At 40.8% G+C, this 25,000-nt stretch overlaps 1 protein-coding gene across 1 annotated transcript in view; it reads right to left on the bottom strand.

Annotated features, from left to right (window-relative positions):
* The window catches only part of LOC137995173 (mycocerosic acid synthase-like), a 44,839-nt gene that overhangs the window by 15,078 nt on the left and 4,761 nt on the right, over positions 1–25,000 (bottom strand). Inside the window, exons 3-11 of the mRNA XM_068840749.1 lie at positions 21,841–21,932; positions 14,198–19,913; positions 13,653–13,809; positions 10,068–12,508; positions 9,171–9,333; positions 8,005–8,283; positions 4,944–5,332; positions 816–1,088; positions 1–196 (exon numbers count right to left, since the gene is read on the bottom strand). The exon at positions 1–196 is cut by the window's left edge and continues 122 nt beyond it. Of these exons, the coding sequence (XP_068696850.1) occupies positions 1–196; positions 816–1,088; positions 4,944–5,332; positions 8,005–8,283; positions 9,171–9,333; positions 10,068–12,508; positions 13,653–13,809; positions 14,198–19,913; positions 21,841–21,932 (9,706 nt within the window). The remainder of the gene's footprint in view (positions 197–815; positions 1,089–4,943; positions 5,333–8,004; positions 8,284–9,170; positions 9,334–10,067; positions 12,509–13,652; positions 13,810–14,197; positions 19,914–21,840; positions 21,933–25,000) is intronic.

Here is a 25,000-nt window from a genome sequence, read left to right on the forward strand (position 1 = left end):
TTTGCTCTGTCAACAATGACGCTATTTCGTACGCGAGCATTCCCCCGTATGAGTATCCACCGAGGAAGTATGGTCCGTGCCGCTGCTCTGCCGAAATTAACGTGACATAGTGTGTAGCAAGTTCGCGCACTCCACCCCAGTCCTCGCTAACTGTCGTGGGGTCAGTGAAACCCAGCGCATAGAAGGACACCTGGTCCTACAAATCAAAATGCACAAACGTCACACATGCATAAATTATGTATTGTATGCTCTGTTTTAGATGCCTGGCAAGTTTACCAGATTAAAGCCTCTTTAATCTCTGTGCAACAACGAAACATAAGAAGGAGACAGGTCAGCCTCTCATCCCATTTTTCGCGAGGCCACAATGAGGGAGAATGTCTTCGGAGCTCTGCGTTAGCATGGAAACACTTGCTACGCAGGCTGTTCCTTTTTGAAAAAGGTGGCTCCATTAGGGGAGCACTCAGTTTTCAAGTGTCCTTTGAGGAAGTAGGTTGTTTGTCATATCATATTATATGTTATCAGAAACCCATAAGGGTTGAAACGTGTAACGCGCGTTCAGAGCTTCCGAATATTCAGTGCGAACTGATTGGTTGAACGTTTCAGTGCTAAGTACCATATTTGGAAACCCCTCGCTCTTGTTGTTCCAAATAAGGTACTTAGCAAATTGGAATATTCAGAAGCTTGTTTCCCAGCACACAAGGGGCCGTTACACGTTTCAACCCTTATGGGTTTCTGATGTTATCTGAATGATGTCACAGAAGCATTTGCTGCTGTTGTTAGTGGACATTTAAAGAATATCGACTTTCGGATTTTACCTGTCCTTGAAAACCAGTTGATATCGGTACCAAACTCATGGCATAGCGATGAGATGGATGAACACAGAAAAACTTAATAGCTGAGCTCTCGGGAGTGTACAGCGGTACCACTCTTATCTGGCTAAGGATTTGTTCGGAGTTGGTTTCCTGCTGGTCGCTTCTTTGATGCTGCTCATTGGCTGCTTGAGAATCTGGACTATTTCCACTTAGCTTGGTATTGATGTCTTTGACCATTTTCGACAAAGTGGTGTCAGGCTGCATGAAGTAGAAGACCTGAATATAGCAAAGGTTTGTAATTACGCAGTGCACTGTCTTGTCTAGTCAGCATTTTCAACCAGAGGGTGTGTGCCCTTTGAGGACGGCATTTCCGAGTTGTAGATCGCTAGACAGTTTAAATAATGACGTATGAACAATACTCGCCTGTATGTTAAGGCCATGCATCTCTGTATTTTATTATGTGCATGTATGCAGTCCGTCAGCTAATCTCAACACCCAGTAACTTTCCCTTTGTTTGTACGTAAGAATGTGTAGATTGAATCCTCTATATACACGTTAAATAGATCAATCAATAAATCAATAGTAAAGCATAAACCATATATTTCCGTGAAATTGCAGAGGTTTTCAATAAGTTCCTACAGCCGACTACTTCACTCAGGGCCTCTTCATATATGAGCCCGATTGGCCGAGCTGTCCCGTTTTCCGAGATCTCGCTTCACCTCTAAATCCTTTGTAGAACGGTCGGTGTGTTCATATGAGAGGGTGGGATGGCTCAGTTGCCGAGATATCGGTAAACGGGCTGGAGATTTTTGCTATGTTAACACTTCAGCCCGGGATGAAAATGTCTCGTGATAGGATGGACATTGCCAAAATTCTTGAAGAAATTCGTTCCACTAGAATTAGATCAAATAAATTAAGGAGATTCTGTAAACATAGCCAAGAAAATTCAGAATTGTAGTTGACGGTTTCGATGCCTGACAGCCATCTTTTGCCGCAAAAATAAACAGTGCCAAAGGTGTCAGGAGCGTTAAAATAGGCTCTTGTTGGTGGTAACAATACAAAGCAATCAAAGACACTCTGTCGACGTTCCCCCTTCCCCCTGGTTTAGATTGAAGATCAATTTCGCACCGTGACTCAGTTGGTTGAGCACGGGGCTGCTATGCAGGAGGCTGTGAGCTCGACTCTGGCCGGACCAACACTCGTGGTCTGTAAATAACTGAGCAGAAAGTGCTGCTTTTGTAATGAGATCTGCAAATGATTAGACTCTCTAGTCTTCTCGTCAAGTCAGTCCTCATGGTCAGTCTTCATGGGCTGCTACTGGTACCATGTAGCCCGGTACTACCTGTCGCATGGTCAGGTGATCGGCGACTAAACTGGCCCCCCACACCTGACTAGCCAGCCAGGTTGAGGAGGGTGTGTGGACACCTAGCAGAACAAAAAAACAAAACTTGCCAAAGGGTGGATGAGCTCTTACTTTACCACCGGGGCTCTTTTGCCGGATCGGTCTGAGCCCGGGCTAAATATGGCTGCACTTGTCACAGAGTGTGATCAGGGCGGAAGTAGTAAGTTAGCTACTGATTGCCACCTGCATCAGAACCTTGTTTAAAAGTGATTTACAATGGGTACGTGAAATGTTAGAACTCTTTACGCGAGCGGTAAGCTCCAACATTTCCAGATTGAAATAAGCAGCTATGACTGTAATATCCTTGGATTAGCGGAGAGGCGGTGGACCACAGTTGGTGAAACAACGCTAGATAATGATGGAGACAAGATTTCGTGGAGTGGAGAAACAAAAAGACACGAAAGAGGAGTTGGATTTCTCGTGAAGAAAATCAACACCAGATCATTTCTTGAGTGTAATCCTACATCTAGCAGAATAATTCAGATTAGAATTGCTACGCAATACCAAAATCAACATTATCCATGTTTATCCACAGAAGAAGATATCGAGTCCTTCAACGAACTGGAGGAAGCCATTGAAAACTCAAACGAAAGACAGTACCTAATAGTCATGGGTGACTGGAATGCACAGATTGGCGGTGACACCATACCAGATTGAAAAGGTGTCGTAGACGGGTACAGTATGGGAGCAACCAATGATAGAGGAGAGAAAGCATTAGAGTTTGAGAAAGACACAAGTTAGTGATCGCCAACACACTTTTTAAACACAAGCAATCAGGTTAGTAACCTGGGATGGCCCAAACGGCCAGAGCTACCAAATTAGAGATACTTCATGATATTTGCAGCAAGATCCTACAGACAGGAATTTGGCCTGAAGTCTGGACAACGATTCCAATCCCAAAGTAAGCGTAGCGTAAGTGTTGTGACCACAGATCAATAAAAGATTACTCTTATCAGTCCTGCAAGCAAAGTAAGGTTAGAGATCCTTCAAAGGTGAATTACACTAACTGTGGAATCTGTGTTGGATGTTCGTCGGGCAGCTTTTAGAGCAGGAAGAAGTACCGCGGAACAAGTAACCGATTTCAGGATATTGTGCAAAAAGTACATTGAACACGACTCAAAAGTATTCTTGAATTTCGTCGACTACAGAAAAGCATTTGATAGGGTATGGCATGATACTATATGGGTAGTGTTAAGGAAACATGCTGGAATATACGTGAACGTTATGAGAGCACTTGAACAACTTTATACAAAGTCAACAAGCAGAGTGAAGGTTGGAGCGAAATGTAGTGTTGGGGTGAGACAAGGGCTCGTTTTGTCGCCAAGTCTCAGGCTTTTTAATGTCTTTCTGGAGGAGATTGTAAGTAGATCACTCGAAGAGTTTACAGGTGGTGTATGTGTTCAAGTATTGCTGGTGAATAACCTTCGATGCATTAATCACGGATAACAGCAATGAACTACAGGACCTTACCAATAGATTAAATACATGTCGACGTGATTCGGAATGGAGATTACTGCAGGATCACAAATGAGTTTAAAACAAATGATTGGCTGTCTTTTAGAACAAGGGTGTGCTTTGTGCGTGGTCGGGGCCAACACAGCGAACTAACGCATAAAACAACAACAACAACAACAACAAAAACATTTCACAACCATCTCCGTACATTAACTATGCTTGGACAGAGAAAAACGAGAAACTCTTCCCAGGCTTGATCAATAGCTTTTTGATGCCTGAATGGCTGCACCACCTCTTGTCATCTCGGAAACCGGACTGAAACTTGTCATGAATAGAAACCAATTTTATCCCGGTACCGGAGCCAGCCCGGTGAACTGGGATCATGTGAAAAGACCCTCAGAGAAGTCGGCTTCTTTTTTCCTAAATTAAAGTAATTAAAGACAGTACATTTCAAACCTAAGATTAAAATTTATTTTGACAACGACAACAGTCGGTCATTTTACTAAAACTAGCCGTTATAGAAAGTTATAGTGAAACTAGTGAATTGCCTACTTTCACTGATGCATAATGCAGCATCACTTGTTCTTTTTATAGAAAACCGATACAAGTTATGCACTCTTGGGATTCTCTCACACTTCACTGAACTTGAATGGAGAAAAAAGAGACGGTGTCTACATATTTAAAAGTTCTACTATGATCAAAAAGTTAACTCACTTCCTTTTTTCCTTCAGATTGATAGTGTGTTTGCTTTAATACCTGACTGGGAAACTATAGAACTTTGATTTTTATCCAAAGGCTGTTTACTTTGAGTGTAAGATTTGGATTTCACGGTTCGCCATTGCTTGTGTTCAAAACTGACCTATTGGACCTCAGAGGGTTGGATTTAGGGAAAAGTGACTTCATTTACTCTCTAGCTTAAAATTTCAGAGTGTAAATGGTGCTTATTATATATGCAAAACAGGAGTTCAAAACCCGAAATTCCCGTGCTTTACATTAAATCAGCCGCACATGCATTACATTCTTAAACTAGCGAGCCTGACGTCATTTTCTCATCGATCCAGCTCCCTCAAGATTTCAAAGTTAGTAATGGCTGACCGTTAAATAGGAAAATTCCAGTTAAAATAAACAGTTGTTTTTTTTTATCAATGCTTAAAACTTGGGTCACATAGTTTTGAAATCCAAAGGAAAAGAAGAATTGATTTTTGGTCACAGGGGCACTTCAATTCTGAGATGTTTAGAAATTTAACTTACGTTCAAGCAATTGACCAACGTACCTCAAAGGAAACTTGTAAGTCATTTTCAAGCTGCGATTTTATAGTCAGAGCTAATGTGGAATCTACACCACAGCTGTATAAGTTTTTATTCATATCCACTTCAGTAGGCGACCAATTCCCAAGCCAGTCCGGCAGTGAGGCCTCAATGTATTCGTTGACAAGCTGCTCCCTCTTATCTTGATCTTGTTCAAAAATGATATTTTGTCCCAGGGATTCTTGTGGCCGAGTTAAATCATTGGTACTTCTAGATTCAGGACCAATCAGGGACAATCGTGGATTTTTTTGCAGCCCTGGATTGCTATTTAAGAATCGAGGCCAGTCTGCATTAAACAGGGCAATCTGGCAGCGTTCTGGCTCCTCACGGAGCACCTTGGCCATATGTTTGACCCCTGCAAACAACAGCCAAAACAATAATGATGATGATGTTAATGATGACAAAGACAATAGCAAGAGGTCAATGCTTGTGGTAAGGATTTTTTCCTTACGTGAATTTTTTTTTGTTGTGTGACAAGTTGCTTCATTACTACAAGCCAGATCCAGTAAGGTCCACTGTATTTAAATGGTGAAACAGATTTCCTAAGACATCCTTCCTGTCGCTTAATAACACGTTTTAGATGAGCATACTTGCATTTGAACACTTTTTGTAGAAAAGAAAGCGTTTTTTTGTTTCGTGTTCTTTTTTTTAACAGAGCGCTTTCTTTAAATGTCATTTCATATTTTTTAGAGAAAACCAATCATCAAACCGAAATACTCCAATTTGACGTAAAAGTTGAGCCTCGGCGAAAAAAAAGGCAAAGCACAATCCGTCTAGATTTACCTAATGTAATGTTTTTTTTTGGATTATCTGTGCATCGTGGTGTGAAAGCAATTCCTTAGTATTTATAGAACTCTCAACACAGAGGGAAAAATCAGGAGAAACTGTTTCGAGTCATAGTTTTCGAACAAGTCCAAAAGTGGTTTTATTTCTGTAATTTATCGCCCACCCTGGTATTCTTTGGCAGATGATACTCGCCTCGAAAAAAACATTGAACAGGCTTATCTTCTGAATAAAGAGCTCATTTTACTTGGAGACTGGAACATTAATGCACTTGATCTGCTAAAATTCAAGAAACATCATCTCAGCAAAGGTTTATTGGCTATGAATCTTAATCAACTTGTGCTTGAAATAACACGTCCAATGAGCGGAACCTGTTAGGACCATATCTATTCAAACCATTCTTATAGGATCCATAATATTGTTTGTCCTGTTGTTGGACTTGCTGATCATCTACCTTTGTTTGCGGTGAGAAAATAGTAGTAATCAACGTGAACGTCCCAACGCCAGAAAGATCAATAACTATATACAATACCGCAACATGAAAGGTGTGATGCTGAACTTTTTAAACAAACTCTAATGCAGACCCCTTGGGATTCTGTCTTTATTTTTGATGACATTGATGACATGTTGGACTCCTGGGAGAAACTATTTAATGACGCTCTTGAACAACACTGTCCATGGAGAATTAAACGTGTTGCTCGTGTTAATCAAGCTCCTTGGATAACACCTGCGATTATAAAGCAACTACAGTTTAGGGATGCCTTACTGTTAAAAGTTTTATAAAAAGGCGAGAAATAAAGCAGTAAGCATGTTAAGAAGTGCTAAACGCAAGTTTTATGTCTCTAAACTGGAGTAAAATGTAAACAACGCAAAAGGAACATGGAAAATAATTAAATCAATCTCAGGAATGGTTAATCAGTCCAAACGTGTGAACAGCCTTCGAGTTGAGGATCGCATTATCGAGGATACAGCTTAAATGGCGTCTGAGTTTAATTCTCATTTTACATCTGTTGCCGATAAACTCAGGTCGTTACTTCCTCAAACAAACTTTGACATGTCTAAACTGATCAATTTTGTCTGCTCAAAAAAGAATAATAACGTCCCCTTTTCCATTCCACCTATTACAGAGTCCAAGGTCATTGGCTGTCTTAAGAGCATTGATTTACACAAAGCCTGTGGTATCGACAAGCTCAGTCCACGAATGTTCAAGTTAGCAGTTCTTATAATAGCTCCATCTATTGCCAAGCTAATAAATCATTCCTTCAATATGGCCTCGTTTCCTCAACGCTGGAAGACTGTGAAAGTCTCTCCTTTATTTAAAGGTGGGAACTCAGAGGACTTAAATAATTATCGACCAATTTCTGTTTTGCCTGTGCTCTCAAAAGTAATTGAACGGCATGTACATGACTCACTCTCTCGCTGTCTTTGTGAAAACAACTTGATCTACTCTAAACAATCTGGTTTCCGGAAGCTTCATAGTACAGAAACAGCCCTGATCAGAATTATAGATGAACTGTTATTTAACTTGGATAATAATCGTGTAAGTGGCATGATCTTAATCGATTACTGCAAGGCCTTTGATATGGTTGATCATGATCATGGACAAGCTACATGCCTGTGGTTTAGACAACACATCATTATCGTGGTTTCAATCCTATCTCAGACTACTCTCAAGACTTTTAAAAATTCTCTTTGGAATAGGATTTTTAAAGACCAGCAATCTTTAAATCATTTCTCTATATAAATATTGTGGGTCACTGTGCTGCATGCTAATAATTGTTTCATAGTTTAATTAGATTTTGATAATTTTATCATAAGCTCTGATTTTTAACTATTTTAACTGTTTTGATCTTGTAATGAGGGCTTCTAGTTTATTAGCATTTAGATGCTATTTTGAGCTACCCTCGATAAATAAAGACTTCACTTCACATCACTTCAGTGTCCTGACACTGAGTCCCTGTGCACTCTCTCAGCTCAATCACTCATAACGTGGGTTAAAAGAAAGCTTTTTTGTGAGGTTTTTCGTGAGAAAACAGTAAAATGGCAGGTATCAGACTAAATTCTTGGGGTTGAACACGGATCTTGATTTATTGCCGAATTTCATGGATTGTGATTGAGAATCCGAGTTCGAAGGTTTTTTGGCAGAATGGTTTAAAAGCACCAACAGAAAAGAATGAAGCTGAAAACTCTGGTCAAACTCTTGAGAGCCTTAAGTTGTTAGCTCTTTGAATACATCCAGCTTACCTTCCTTAGCATTAATGAAGCCCAGTCCCGCAAAGACCATCAATTTGGCGATCCCGGCTTTTCTCTCCATCACACCAGCTCCACTGATTGGTCCCCAGTTTATGGTAAGCCCGGGAAGACCGAGTACAAGTCTGCGGTACTGAGCAAGGGCATCTTGGAATGCATTGCAAGCAGAATATGACGACTGTCCACTGTTACCAACGACTGAAGCCATAGAGGAAAACATAACGAAAAAATCCAGATCCATTTCTAAGCTCATTTGGTGAAGCAAAAAGGACCCTGAAAGGAAACAAAATCCCTCCATTACTTAGCAGGAATCAATACCCATTCGTGTATGCTAAGACTATCGAAACGGAAATCGAAGATGACTATTCTCTCAATGTGATTGGATAGTGCGTGCACACTAGTGTGGGAGCACTTTTGAGACAGTTGCGGTAGAGGTGTTACGATCATAACATTTAAAGGCTGGTAATCGTAATTGAAAACTAAAGCAGTATGCAGTGTTCTTCGTCACCCGGCTTTCACTGGTCCAAAATTGTACTTGTCTTCAGTCGCTTCCGTAATGGCAGACAATATTATAATGTAATATAAAAAAATTAAGGAACACTGCTTCAAAAACTGTTTTAGATTAATTTTGCAAAGACAAGTCAAATCAATATACATTTTGTGCGAATGTTAAGGTCTGAAAAGATAAACATATAAATAAATAAATATATCAGCCGAACAATCTGAATGTCCCCTTCTTAACAGGAGAACAAACAAAGATTTCCGTTTACGTAGGTCAGAGGCTCCACCTTTCACTGAACAACTAGGGACTCAAAAATGCAAGCGTGGCGCACCTTCTACATGTCTTTATTTGAAACGATGGTAAATGAAAAGGCGAATTTTTTGCCAGGTAAAGGGTTCATTGGTGATCACATATCTTTGTAAATTTTCTGCATGCACCTTTTCGGAACTGTTCAAGCTGTATTCAAGTAACCCCGATAGAATGCATTGTTTGCCGACACCTATAAGAAGACACGAAAATGAAATCAATTTCTGTGGGATAACAAAGTAACGCGCGTCACATTAGAAATTGCCGACCTTTTATTTGTAAATAATGAATACCTAATCCCAAAAAGTCATGAATGGTTACAATACAAGTCTTACAAGTTAGGACTGACTACCTTTGATTTTTGGACCCATGACATCACTAAACCCTTGAAATGTAAGATCTTTGATGAATTCATCTCTAAGCAACATGGCGGTATGCACGATGCCAGCCACACTTGGAAGACCTTGAAGCTGCTCCGTGAATTCTGACATTTGTTCGTCGTTGGATATATCAACCTAATACGAAACGTTACTACGGCATAAAACAGTAATAAAGAGTAAATGAGAGCCCTCATCTGCCTCCAAAGGGGTCCAGGTAAAGATGTATGACATCACACATGTGTGGTCAAGATTTGTCATTTCCCTGCTTTAAAGCGTTTTTCTCTTGGTACGTTCGCTCTCTTCAAGTACGAACATTTGACCTCAATTAGTGCTCAAGCACCGGTTCCAATGACAGGTATATAGGTATATAAAGTTATCAACAAAGGCAGCAGAGAAGTAACCAAAAGCCTAGGATTTCTTCTATTTCAAGACACACTGGCGTCCAAAATAGATCGATATTACCATGTTATTTTTTGGGTAAAGGGTTAAGCTTTTTGCTCAGTGTGAAGTGATGCAGGAGTGCAGGGTGCAGGGATGGCGCAGTGGTGAGAGCACTCGCCTCCCACCAATGTGGCCCGGGTTCGATTCCCAGACTCGGTGTCATATGTGGCTTGAGTTTGTTGGTTCTCTACTCTGCACCGAGAGCTTTTCTCCGGGTACTCCGGTTTCCCCTCTCCTCAAAAACTAAAATTTGACTTGATTTGTGTTAATTGTTAACTTCAATTTACAGTGTCCCCAATTAGTGCTTCAGCGCTAGAACGACCAGACACTTAAATAAAGTTCCTTTCCTTTCCTTTCATGAAGCCTCTTCCTAGGAGAGAAGCGCGGCTTGATGATCACGACTAGGATGTTAAATATGGTTCATTTACCTGAAAAGTATATATTTTTGTACCGGTCCTCTTCTCGATCTCCCTGACCTGTTGACGTTTAGCATCTGAGGGCTCGGAGCGGCTTAACAGCACTATGGTCTTCGCTCCATTCTCTGCCATCCAACAAGCGACCTCAAATCCAAATCCCTTCATTCCACCTGCCACTAAGTAAGTCCTGTTTTCCTTCAACCCGCATTCATCGAGGCCTTTCGAAACTACTGGGATGTTCTGAAGAGCAACATCTTCGTCAAATGTTGGAAGTGATCGGATGAATAAGGAAATGTCCGAGGATATTAGTGATTCTTGTTTATCAGATAAAGCCACATTCCTTGAATTATTGGCAGATCTGATCGATGACAGCAAGTCCACAGACGCCACTTGCATTTCCAAAAGTTCCTTTAAGGCTCCTCTCCTTTCCAGCAATTCCAGGCTTTGCACAGTAAGCTTCTCGAATGCTGATGGAGACCGTAGAATATCTGATACGTCACCTCTCACGTACTCAACAGACTTGTTGGCGGAAAATACAACGTTGCCATTACTCTGAGCACCCAATAAAATGAGTTTTCCCCCTTTTTTAAGGCAATCTCCACTTTTCTTGAGTGAGTTTGGAAAAGGTGAAGAGAAAAATATGACTGCATCAAAATGATCGGTTAAATTGCTGTTAAGAAGGAACAAAGATTGTCGTTCCACAGAGTTTGCACCCAGTCTGAGCAGAAAACTATGTGTGCAAATTTTGCAGGTGTCAGGGATAATGCAGACTACCCTGTGACCCATTGCTTTGGCAAGAGCAACTGCTGCTGGCCCAGGATTGTGGTTAGCTTGGTGTATCAGGATGTTCTGGTTAATCGCATCCGTTGATGCTCTTTGAACAGCAAAGTAAGCTAGGGCTAGGCACGGGGGAACACATGTGGCTTGTTCCATTGTCAAACTGATTGGCTTTAAAAACAAATTTCTTGCGTTAATGGAGTTGAATCGTGAAACACGCCCAGAAGGAATTACTCCGCAAACTTCCTCTCCTGTTTTAAAACCAGGATTGCTGTATCCTGGAAGATGAGTCACTTTCCCACTGATAAAGATGCATCCTTCTGGTTTGGTTAACGTCAACAATGATTGGGAGAATGTCCAGCAATAGTTTGCATCTACTGCGATTTCTGCGGGTGCTGGGCTTGAAAAGCTCTGTTCACGCAAACACAGAGTATTTGTTAAGGGGACTGTTGACAGGTACAACCATTTCATTTTCGCGTAGTTTTCTGTGCTTGTGTTTTTAGGACTTATCCGGGGACTTTCAGATCTAAAAATGCGATTGATGAATCGTTTTCCACCTTTAAAGATCACCTCATCTTCAGTGCTATCGCAGAGGATCTCATTAACCAAGGCATCTACTTCTCTTTGATCCTCTTTGTTGCTCAGATCAACCATTGTAACTCTCAATGTGACTACTTCTAGGGCTGCAGCTCGCTTCAGTCCCCACACAGTAGCGCCCCATGGAATGCCGACAACCTTGAGAGACTTGCCATAGTCACGTAATAGCTGTGTTCCCTCTGTGACAAGGAACAGTCGAGAACCAACAGCATGCTTATCTGCCAGCAGCTTGATGAGAAAGGCAGAAGAGTAGAAGGAGAGGCGTTGTATTTGCTCAATAAATTTGAAGTTGTCTGGAAGAAGTGACAATTGTAAAGGCCACAGATTGACAAGCCTTAAGTTGCTCATATTGTAGGCTGGTATTTCTGAAAGGGCGGCTCGAATTGCATTTTCGGCTTCACTATCAAAACAACAGGCATTTGGCAAGTGAACGGTAATAACGTTGACCTCAGCATTTTGGAGTTTCCCTATTAATCTCAACGAGAAATCCGAAGAGTTTGTGAGTACCATGCAAGTAAGGCTTGGAGGTGTTTTGGCATGTGTTTTAAAGTCATTTTCCTTCCACTCCACTTCGTAAGCAACTTCAGCAAAAGCAAGTTCCCTGGGTGAATTTGTTAGCTCCGCCACGCGAAAATCATGCATTGTGACTAGAACACTCCCAGAAGGACTCATTAGAGTGACGTCAAATTTGCCAAAGGTATTTTCATCTGCAATAACATGGCAGTAGAACTGACTAGATGATGGCACACCATTGAGGGTGATTGTTTTGAAGCCAACCGATACAATGGATTTGTCAGCAGATAACGAGATTCCCAAGGGGACGAAACAGGATTGCAGACATGCATCTAAAATGGAAGGGTGGATAACATAAATTCCAGTTTCTCCTAGAATTTTATCTGAACTGCTAATGTCAATCAGACAAATTCCCTCGTTCTCACTCTGCCATGCATCTCTGATGATCGAGAAGGTAGGTCCATAATTGAAACCATATCTTTCTGTTATTTCCCTGAAGTACTCCATAGACATTCTCTTCATTTGGGTTATCTTCTCTTGTATAATTGCACTGACACCATTTAGAGCTGCAAAAAGACAAGACAACAACAATAGACAACCATAGCATCGAGGACTATAGCATCGAGGCGAGTTTTTAAGCAAAAGACAATAGTTGTCTATTTTCTTAAGATTTTCCAGTACATTTAACATGACACAGTAACGCTAAGATTGACACCTCTTTTTAATTACTACAGTAACTTCTTTCCTTGCAACCATCCCACGGCAAGGACATGAGCCAAATCTCCGCTTAAAATTGTAAAAGAATTTGTGCAAAAAGACTCTCTCCACTGTAGACTTCTACGGTATCACGTACCGCCCCTACTATAGACGTTTTGCTGTTTGTAATATTCAAAGATTGTTATATGTTATCCAATGTATGCATGATCTGATCTTGAAATTGTTTTTTCATTTTACATTCTGAACATTTCAGAGTTTTACTTTCTACCTTTGCATTGAGTTTTACTATTATGTTAATTATTTAGTGACTTTTTACAACTTCACCGTGTGGTTATTTGTATCGTACACTGGTATGCGAAACAGTCTTGCTATTACGGACAGCAGTTAACAATCACAGATACTTTGGAAAGCCTAGATTGCTGTTATCTTTTTAAAGAACTAGAAGATGTTGAATACAAATAAATTCGTGTTGTTGATGTCGTTAGGCCATAATGCAGAATGAGAGCTGACTGTAGAGTGTTTGTTTTGTAGGGCGTTTAAATATACCGGTAGTGTGTGACGTCACTTTGGAGAGAGCCACCACAAAAGTGAACATAGTGAAAAATGAAGGCTCATAACCAGTTATGAAAAAAAAAACCGGTTTCCAACTTCTTCATCCCCTTCTTTCTCAAATCCCATAGTACACCTCTTTTACACCCCAAAGATTTGCATAGGCATTGTTTTCGATTTCTCTTGGGACATCTTCATGTCCCAGGAGAAATCGAAAACAATGATTATGCAAAAAAAAAAAAAAATTGAGGAAGGAGAGGTAAAGATGTATTATGGGATTTGAGAAAGTAGAGCATTAAAGATAAGTAAGACCGTTTAGTTTGGGTTTGTGAAGTCGTTTTAACAAGTCCAACATTGCAATGAGCGTAACAGTGTACACCTTTTTGAAAAGCATAGAACAGAAAACAGGCCTTTGCAGTTTCAATAGTACAACAGGGATCGTACCTTCATTCTCTAACACCTCCCGTTCACTTGAAAGATCAACAGCAATTTTTCCACTGCTTAGATTGATCTCAGAGAGATCATCTTGGACACTTGTAATATCGTATTTTGCCTCCTGAATACTCGCTGTCTTTTGAAAGCGTAGTCTTAGGTGTCGAACCTATGAAAGAAAATACGACGAAACGTTTCAACCAACCCGCCGAAAAGCAAAAAGCTTGGTATGCAAAGATTTTTATTCTGCCTTACACGGTCCTTAAGACTCAACTGAACTGCAGTTACAGAAAAAATTACAAATGTATGAATGTATGTACAAATTGTACTCTAGGAAGCGCTGCAATATCCCCCTTATTTCAAAGATAGAAATGCTCTCTCTTTAGATTATCTTTACAATTAAGTTTTGGGGGCATTTCAAACTATATTAATTTTTGATCGCAGCTCGACCATTTTCAGTAAGGAAGATTTTACTATAAAACAAGTGATCAACCTAATTTGGTAGAGAAGTAGAAGTACGATTGAAAGATGAAGAACTGTGGTGCGGATTTGTATACCTTTGTCTCAGGCAGTGTGAGGAGGCTTGACAGCTTCACATCAATTAATTCCAACCCAGCCACGTCCACAAACTGGTCCTTGGCCATTGCAAAGGCCATTTCCAAATAGGCAGCACCTGGCATCACAGCTCCCCCCTGTAAAAGAGCGTGATCCTTAAAATGTGGAAAACGGTGGAGATCGATCTCAGATTCCCAACAGCGTAGGCCTGAATACTGGACGGTCAGTTTCACCTTTTCTAAAAATGGGTGTGTCTTGCTTTTTATGCTCGTTTTATCAATGCTGAGAGGGGAAATTGTGCTCTCTGGTTGATGCTTTGTAAACCAAAACCTGCTTTCCGTCCATGGATAGTTTGGTAAGCGAATAAACTTGGCTGATGGATCCCCTTGAACATATGTCCAGTCCAAGGGATATCCCATCGTGTACAATCTGCACACTGTGCTTTGGAGAAATGCTTTGTGCTGTTCATCGATAGGTACTCTTTTACGAGGCAAGGTGTTCAGCACAATTGGCATTTCTTGGTCCTTGAAATTTTCTTGCTCTGCAATCTGTTTGACATAGTAAGCTAAAATGGGCTGGCTGCTTATCTCAATAATCTGTTTGTTGCCATCTTCAAGCAGGTTCTTCGTGGCCATGTGGAAAAGCACTGGAAAGCGAATGTTGCGCCACCAGTAATCACTGTTTAAATGTGCACCTGGGATGATCTCACCAGAAACAGTAGAGTACATGGGAATCTTCGAGTGTTGAGGTTTTAAGCCGACCTTCTTCATATCTTTTATAAAAGGCTTCTTAATGTGCTCCATATGATGGCTGTGAAATGCTCGTTTTGTTTTTAAAATACGCCAGAAAGTACCTCTTGAGTGAATGGCTAAATGTTGACCAAGGGCTTCGACAGACTGACAATCACCGGACACAGTAACACTTTTTGCATCATTAACTGCTGCAATGCTAAGTTTTGCATCTAACTTTAAGTCTATAATTAATTCCTTAGCTTCGTGCTCTGACATTCCTAAAGCAGCCATACTGCCGTTCGAAGGACAGAGATCTTGCAGAGTAGAGCGAGTCAGTACAATGTAAACTGCTTCTCTCAGAGTTATAATTCCAGCTGTACATGCAGCTGCAATTTCACCCAGACTGTGTCCAAGGACAGCAGAGGGATAGATTTTCCACGACATCAACAATTGCACCGTCGCGTATTGCACAGCAAACGTGACCGGTTGAGAAATGGAATTCTCTTCCATCTTGGATTTGTCCTCTGGTGCCATAAGCTCTTCTGTGAGTGACCATGGTTCCCCGAAGTCCTTAACTAAATCACTGACATTTAAAATGGCCTCTCTAAAAACAGGCTCGCACGTAATAAGCTGTCTTCCCATAGCGTACCACTGAGAGCCTTGTCCTCCAAACAAAAATGCAAGCCTAACATTAGAAGACTTGGCTTCACCATAACAAGCAGCTTTATCAGAATCCATGGAACCAGTGGTATAGTCTTGCAGAGCTATGGACGCATCTAGAATGGACCTGAATGGAAGTGCTAGGCGGTGTGGAAGTTGACTGCGACGTTCGGTTAGTGAATAGCATAAGTTTGGTATAAATGATGCATCCATCCTGGGGGCACATTCATTGAGCCACTCGGAGTACAGCTTTGCCATTTTTTTCAGTGCTTCTTGCGAACGTGCAGAAAGGGTGAGGACATGATTTAAGCGGTGAGTCTTGTTTTCCTCCTGTAAAGTTTCCTTTGAAGGTACTTCTCGAAGAATGGCATGTGCGTTTGAGCCGCCGTAACCAAAAGAGTTTACAGCAGCTACGCGTAGTTTCCCATTTTCCACTTTCCAAGGCTCGGCGGCTTGCTGGATAACAAGTCCCTTCTCTTGCAACTTCAATTTGGGATTCAATGTATGCACGTTTACCGTTGGCACCATTCTTTTTTTCTTGATCATCAAAGCAACCTTGATTAGTCCAGCCAAGCCAGCGGTAGATTCTGTGTGATTAAGATTTGACTTAACAGATCCAATTTTTAATTTTCGCGTAGGGTTTATAGTTCCTCGGGTGTACGTATCTGCAATTCCGGTAACCTCTACAACATCTCCAATCGCGGTACCTGTGCCATGTGCTTCAATGTAACTCACGTCCTCCGGACTCACTCCTGACCACTCAAGAACCGTTTTTGAGAGCTCAGCTTGCATCTTGGAACTCGGAGCAGTGATTGGTCTGGCATTTTGGCCATCGTTATTAACTCCACAGGCAATTATCTGGCAATATTCGTCATCTCCGTCATTTGAAGCAGCTTTTGACAGCTTCAGAATAATTGCTGCAAAGCCTTCTCCCCTTCCATAGCCGTCCCCGGAAGCATCAAAACTTTTACAGCGGCCATCAGGTGCCAACAGACCCGCCATGCTAGATACCATCTGCATTATGTGGTCGAGGACGATGTTGGCTGCACAAACAATTGCTACGTCACATTCTCCTTTTTGCAGATTATCAACTGCTAGTTTAAGAGCAGTTAAGGACGAAGAACACGCGGTATCAACTGCAACACTTGGACCTGTGAGATTAAAACAGAAAGACACTCTGTTTGCGATAATAGAGGCTGTAATTCCAGTGGAAGAGAATTGATTGATATTATTGACATTGGAAGCCTCCGTTACAAGAGCATTGTAGTCCAGATTCATCACACCGGCAAAAACACCTGTTTTGCACTTTTGGAGGTCTTCAAGTTTCATTCCAGCGTCTTCAATTGCCTCATAAACCACTTCTAATAGAATCCGTTGTTGGGGATCCATTGCAGAAGCCTCTCCGTTGGTTATACCAAAGAAACTTTGGTCAAAAGTTTGGATTTCGTCCATATAGGAACCATCAACTGCACTCAAACGTCCGCTAACGAAGCCTTTGGGATGGTAATGTTGAAGAAACTTCTCATGCTGCTGTCTTCTATTTGGTGGGAATGCACCAACTGAACATTCTCCTTGCTCGAGCAGATTCCAGAATAAGTCTTTGTTCTTGGCTCCAGGGAACCTGCAACCTATTCCCACAATGGATACAGGAAGATACTTTGCCTTAACGTGAAATAATGTACAATCCAGCACTTTGGGGCTCGTCAGTTTTTGCTCCAATTCATCCACAACTGAATTGAGGACAATTTCCTCATTCAATGAATCAAAACTGTTTATCAACTCAACGAAGGTAGTTGTTGTTGGGGGGAAAATCACTATAGCATGGATCACGCCAAGGGAAAGCACCAAGGGGACAAGACGGAAGAAAATGTTTTGCAAAGCTGGATAAATAAACCCCAATGAAATTGATCCACAAATCTGTAGTAAAGCAGCAGTAAGTAAAGGCCATGCTACCAAGCGCAGTGCTCCAGTCATACGCTCTCTAACGTTCTTTTCTGCTGAAAAAACGAATGAGTGAGCCACGTACTGGCTTGGATTCAAGGCTAAAAACAGTGCACAATATAGGCAAATGAAAGTTACATGGTTTAAGTGAATGTCCCATGTCTTCATGATTCCTACTGTCTCCAACACGAGTAACAGAAATGTTAATGTGATGTAGGAGCAGATGACAAAAGATGTGCTTGACAACAAACAGAGTACAAAGACTACCACAGTGCCAGTTGCGAAAACGAAGACAAGTTCTCCATGCAACAAGGATAGGTCATCGAATTCAAAAAATTTATGCGATACTGCTACAGCCTTAAACGAAACGTGAGTTTTCAAATCATGTCTTAGTCTTTCAAGAGACCTTCTGTCTTCCTCAAAGCTGTGGTGCCATATCATTTGCAAATGAATGCGACTTGCAACGATTGTGTTTCTTTCAAAATGTACGTCTTGTTGCAAAGGAGCATGGACGGGTTGTCGAAGAAACTCATTCAAACAACGATGAAATTCTGAATTTGAGCAGCTCGCATTTTGTTTTCTGGCCCATTGTAGTATGTCTGATATCCAACAAACGGGTACTGCATGACTGTAAGAAGCTTCCTCCAACGTTTTGCAAATGTTTATAATTTGATTTTGTGCAGTTGGTTGAGAGTAATCAATATCGTTAAGGAAAACGATGCCTACATCACTTACATTTTCAAAGAACTTTCGTTGAGCTTCGGTGAATTGATTGAAATTGTCATTGTGTCGATAGAGGTTTGTTGTGGCACTTGCTCTCTCCCCGAAATGTAAGGCCGATAGTACACCAAGGGTAGCAAAGCAGGCTAAGAGAACGAACGAAATTACTCTGGCACCTGGTGTGGTTAGCATGTGAGCAGCGTTCTTCAAGGCGAATCGTAATTTACTCATTGATTTTGCCATTGGCTCTTTAACCAAGCTGCATTTGAATTCGGATGAGGCTTTTCTACAGGATCTTGCAACCAAAGTCCTTAAGCACTTGAACAGTTTCTCTTCATACTGCATGATAGTGGCAGTTATGAAAAAAGATGCAGTGGAAACAAGTGCATAACCAACAAGGATAAAGAGGTAGAACCTTGAAATAACTTCAAATGATGACTTGATGGGAATTCCAAAGAGGACTGTACCACAAAACGCTGAAGAAATTTGGATTATCCCCATTCTGCCAAAGCAGCTACCGACTCGGTGTTCAAGCGATCGTATATGATTTTGCCTTTCCCATTCTCCCAGTAAGAGGAGCACATCTGATGCTGTTTTACCCAACAAAAAAAAAGGAATGAAAAAGAGTGTTGAGGAAAATGGTATGTGTGCTATTGAGAGAATTCCCGCAGCACATGCTAGGGGTAATATGAAAGATAAAGACAATATCAAAACTGTTTCAAAACAAACAAGAGTACTTAAGCCAATTTTAAAAGAAATCAAGACCACAAAAACCATTGTTATCGCTGACACACACAATGGTGTTAACTCTGGTGTCAAAATGCTTTGAATGGCCTTCTCTATCGCTTCTCCAGTCCTAAACGACAGCAAGGAACAGTTTAGGCGATGACTCAAAGATGAGACTTCTTTCTCAAAATGTTTTTCAAAGTTGACAACTTCTCGGTCTTCTTCATTGAATGGCTTTCTGATGAAGTAAGTGAGTCGGATGGCGTCCGCTCTGGAGGTTGGTGGATTCGTTTCGTTGACTACCTCAAAATTGCTAATTACTTCCTGAAGAGTGAAAGGAAATGTTTGAGCAGTAGAGAGCGTCAACCTGTACTTTTGCCACTCATGAGCTAAACTGGAGGATAGATTGCTCAAATGCTCAAAATTAGCCCCAGCAAACTCTAAAGGGCTGCTGATGACACATTCTTGCTCAACCACTCCCGTGGAAGTTCTGTTCATGGGAACCTTTCTAACACATAACTGCTTGTAACCAGTAATGTTGACAACAGTCTGATGTACTTCAACGACTTCTTTCAAACAATCTTCACTAAGGATGTTTTGACTCCATTTAGGGGAAAAAATTATCTGCTCTCGACGTGATTCGAGAAGTGGAAATGCTTTAGCCGCATCAAAAAGGTCTCTCCTTGATTGGCTGTCTTGATGAGTAAAATCATTGCTAGATTGTGCCACAACTTTGAGCCAAAGGAAACCCAGGCAGCTTACGATAACAACAGCAAATGAAATCAAAAGCACGAGAACCCTTTTGCGTGACATTGCAAAGCCAAATTTCTCAAGAACTTTTTCGTAAGCCATAAGGATAATGTAGGAGATCAGTCGCCATCTTGTTACAGCAATGCGGCCAAGACCACCTCTTGAATGCATAGCTTGAGTAGTGTAAGACCTGTTTACAAAGACAGTAAATAATTTGTTGATAGAATTCAATGCCACAATGCCATGCGTTACTTTAACATGCACTATGTGGACAAAAAACTACCAGGTGTGATTTCTTGTAGAGCACTAACAAACTATGACGAATGGTTACTGGAGGCTCTACGGAAGGTGGAGTAGTTAAGATAAGACTGACCGTGGGATATTTGGGCATTCTTTGAAATTTCACTGCGATCACAAAATGACTAGTAAATTCATTTTAACGTGATATAATCGGACCATTTTTTCACGATTTCTGAAAAAAGAAGGATACATTTTGTGGCCGATTTCAGTATCCCTAACGACATCTTGCAAAAACCAGGGTGGGAGTTTACCTAAGAGCAATTCGGAACGATTACGATTTTTGAAGGAAACTGTCATGGTCTGATGGTACTCTGGTTTGAGTGTAGCTGAAAAACTTACAATTCAAAGACCTTCTACGTGTGTTTGAATTGTAACTTTTAAAGCTACCTTCAAATTTCTTCGGACTAGAGTGGGAGCAAACAATGTCTGTCAACCTGGTTGCAATGTGAACCGGAAACATAAGAATTAATTACCCCTGCTTGGAACAAAACATAGTTACGATAATATGTGCTGCTTCCAGATTCGTGTGGAAACTCTCTGACTCTCGCATGAAAAGTCTGACATATTTTAGTTTCTATGGATACCACAGAGGCTGACGACTAGTCATCAGCTACCAAAAGGAATACAGTTATGTGATACAAACTTCTTCCACTTAACATCGTGAAAAGTACGCTTACCAATTGATTCAGCAATCGTAGTTTCAATATGATATAGTGAGGCTGCTCTTGCGAGATAAATTTTTAACGACCGAGGATGACCTTTATTTCAGCAGAAGTAAATATGTTCTTTTGCCAGGATCAAGAAATGGTTGAGTAAATGAAAACCTGCTTGCCTTTTCCAGAGTCCGAAAATTTGTATTTGATTCTATTTTTGTAAGTAATTTTTAATCAAAAACAGAGGCTGACGAAATGAAGCCTGAACAATTTCTGTTTTGCAAGGTGCGGCTTTCTGTAGAAGCATTAAGATATTTGTCCTGGCTTTTTACGATTTTCGTCAATTTTACTCTTGTACTTTGCACATTTTTAAGGTAAGGTAAAGTCTGCTACGAGCCTAGAAGGCCCATCAGGCCGACGCTTATCTCCGGTTACTGTATAGCATGAAGCGACTAGCAGTATTTCTACTTCCCCCTGGATGGGATGCTAGTCCATCGCGGGGTTACCCCCCAGCATTAAATTCACCGGTACCCATTTATACACCTGGGTGGAGAGAGGCACTGTGAGAGTAAAGTGTCTTGCCCAAGAACACAGCACAATGTCCCCGGCCAAGACCCGAACCCGAACTACTCGATCCGGAATAGAGCGCACTAACCACGAGGCCACCGCGCCTCCCCTCCCTCCTTGTCTATTTTTTGGGAAAATGCGCGATGTGAGTCTTTGGACTGAAATAACTTAAGCCCAAAAGTCTGTTTTTGTTTATGTTAACTATATATTAGCTATATACTAATTGTTCAATAGACGCATTAGAGATGTCTTTGGGCTTCAAAAAGGCAAAACAATCCCGAAGAAAAATTCATGTCACAAATATAATTACGGTTTTCCGTGATAAGTGATAACTAAAGCACAATTTAACAGCATTTCTAGTACTTTTATGAACGTACTTGGTTGTAAAATATCTATAAAGAACGACCGGTTTGACAAACTTTCGACTTACCGTTACTTTTGTTCGGGAAATAAATGACGACATAGAGGCATTTATCCGTTGCTCAGCAACTTTGATGTCGCCGATTTTTATTCTTAAATGTTTCATCAAACCATTAGAGTTATTTCGCATCAGTTCCAAACTATAGTTGGCGTTTGCACAGAAATTTACTGACACACCTTGATTGAGATTCTTCACAGCTCAGAAGTCTGTCAAACGACTCCATTGTGACTGTTCTGTCAAATGTCTGTAAAGACTTTTCAAGGTTATCCTGTGGATTAAAGGAGAAAAACAAGGTAATAGGAGAATTGATGCACAAATTGTTTTCTGAACTAAAAGGGTGTTATGTAAATTTAATTCCAACGTTAGTAAGGAAAGCGCAATTGAGGGTCTCTCCATATGTAAAGTGGGGACCTTCCATCACATTAATCTTTCTGGAAATTGGAATAAATACAGTAAGTGCATACGTAAGACTAACTTAGTGGTGTTTAAGTCCTGGTGGACGATTTGCGTCGTGTCGTACCTTATTGAACGGGCTTCAGGATTGGCCAAAAGAACAATGGATTTAACACAAAAAACAATAAGAAGCACGACACTACACAGCCAATGAAATATAGTGTTCAACAAGAGGTACGACCCGTACCCGACGATTTCCGTGTTTCTCCTTCGTGTCTAAAGAACACTTCCTTGGTGTATCACTACATTTAGATGATAAGCTAACATGGAAACGTTATATCTCTCGTGGCCGGTAATCTAGTTTTTTTCTATCAAGACACACTCTTCGCACTTTGTATAACACAATGATTCTCCCATATCTTTATTGCTGCACCTTAATCTGAGGAGCGGCCTACAAATCAAATCTTCAAAGAATAGTTAATTTACTGACGCTAGCATTAAGAATCATCGATAAATCCAAGTTTGATGCTCATAAATTTCAAGATATCATCCATTTATTACAACTAGGTCTGTTCATGTTTTCTTTCAGGAACTCTACACTCCCTGCTAAATTTAGGAATATATCTTTTAAGGAACAATCAAATCCATAGTTGCAATACCAGAAACATTCATTATTTTTACTTGCTACCCTGTTGAACCAATATCAGACAATTTCCCTTGTTCTACCAAGGTCCAAAATTTTATAACACAAAATCCAGAAATAGTGAGTTTGCCCTCTGGTACTTCTTATCAAAAAAGCTCAAAGAATTTCTTTAAGTATTAACTTCTTCAAAGCCGTTATTGCTGGCGAGCGTTAGCGAGACAGCATACTATTCTTGACATTAGCCAAAAAAATCAAAATTTGAATGTAAGATCGGAAGCATGCGCAGTCGATTGTGGTGGGTTATGTCTATTACCCGGGGTATTGATACCCGAAATAACGTCACGTACACGTCATGGACGGGAATCTTTAATACAGTCACAGCCTTCGAGTCGAGTACTTTTCCAGTGGGTCGTCATTGATCATCATTCAATCGTATATGTTCAGTCTTTGATCATCAAATTGTTCTTCAACTTCTTCAACCGTTGAGTGAAGAGAAAATCAGTTCCCGAGCTAGACCACGAGTATTTCCGGAAATACGTCTGCGTTCGCAGACGTATTTCCGGAAATAAGTCTGAGTTCGCAGGCTAGACCACGAGCAGTCGTCCTTATTTCTTCAGAGCCACGCACGACGAGTGAAATTATTATTTTATGCAAATTAGTGGTGAAAACGGGGCGTGTCACGCAACTCGAGCGCTCGACTGTGTCATTGAAAAATAAGAGACTGTTCCCAGTCTATTCTCAAGCACGACAATAAATTTAAATTGACATTTGCTCAACTACGCTCAGCATTTCTCAAAAGGATACTCTTTTGCTGGAAAGGGGCCAGAAATGTGAGACCAGAAGTTTAAATTCAAAGAATGAAGTGACATGCCATTGTGCCTGCGACACATGCTAAAGATATGCACACCTTTCTTCGCTTTTTAAATGCTTTCACGCACATTTCCGGTATCCTCTTTCTTCAAAAATTTGCAGCTGTTTAAAAAAAATTACCAGTCACTGCTCCCAGTTTCCTCGCCAGCACTCACTTTCTCACTGAATCTCCTAGTCTTAAATATACATCCATACTTCATTGACCGCTCCCTATAGGGGCTTTTCAGGGACAATGAAACACAACGAAACGACGGAACAGAACAACAACAACAACTGTTAAGAATCCCGACTGGCCGGAGGCAAACTATTTGGCTATTTACAAGTGCAGCTGGGAAGGTTGAACCAGGGACTACCAGGATCAAATTCAATGAGTGGTCAGAGCGGGTCTTGAACCCGGGATCTCCGCATCTCAAGACAAGCGCCCTAACCACTTGGCCACACTACCTCCCATTAGTATTAATTAGTCCGTATTGTTGTACTTGGTCATAAATCTAACGATGACTTGAGAGGAAACCTGATCCTCTTTAAGCCCAATCGTTTCTTTCATTGTTCCTCGCCACTTAACCCATTGACCCCTAGGAGTGAGACTTGATAGATTTTACTCTGTCGAATGCCAGATGATTTTACTCGTCAATGCATAGGGGACGATTCAGGAGTCAATGGGTTAACAACCCCCACATCCACTCAAACACTAGCTACTTCCCTTTTAACCTATTGACTTCTAGGAGTGAGACACCAAGGTAATTTTACTCGTCAATGGGGGAGGGGGGGAGAGGGAGGGGGTGGTTCAGAAGTCAATGGGTTAATTAACAAGCTCTACGTCTCCTCAAAAACTGTGTCCCCTTTAACCCATTAACTCATAGGAGAGAGACTTAATAGATTTTACTCTGTCTAACCCCAGACGATTTTACTCGTCAGTGGGGACAGTTCAGGAGTTAGTGGGTTAATTTTTCTTGTATTTGTATACCAAAACCGTTTTGTAAAACCTGTGTGAACTCTATAATATGGCGAATAGCTTGCAAAACAGTAGTTTGAAAATTTGGCAAAAAATTCCGACTCATGACTTCTCGCTTTACATTCTAATCTCACTTTCTGCGGCATCATACCATTTAATCACGATTTAGCAATATCATAATTTATGAAAAAGCACATCTTTATCATTGCTAAATTATCAAACCAAAAGATAGATTAACGACAAATTGAAAAGGTCGAGACGTTTTGATATTACATCATGATTGTCAGACGTAAAGAAACTAACACAAGTGACAATTTTGTATACAATATGTAGAAGTGAAAAAGTATAAATAACTTGAAGCATGGGAATTGACACGCAGGAATGGCGGTGAAAAAAATTGGAAAAAAACATGCCTTAGTCTCTTATCACTTAGCCCACACCCGTAATACCTTACCTTGGCTCTCTTATTGACAAC

The sequence above is a fragment of the Montipora foliosa genome, chromosome 3 (assembly GCF_036669935.1).
Source record: "Montipora foliosa isolate CH-2021 chromosome 3, ASM3666993v2, whole genome shotgun sequence".
NCBI lineage: Eukaryota > Metazoa > Cnidaria > Anthozoa > Scleractinia > Acroporidae > Montipora > Montipora foliosa.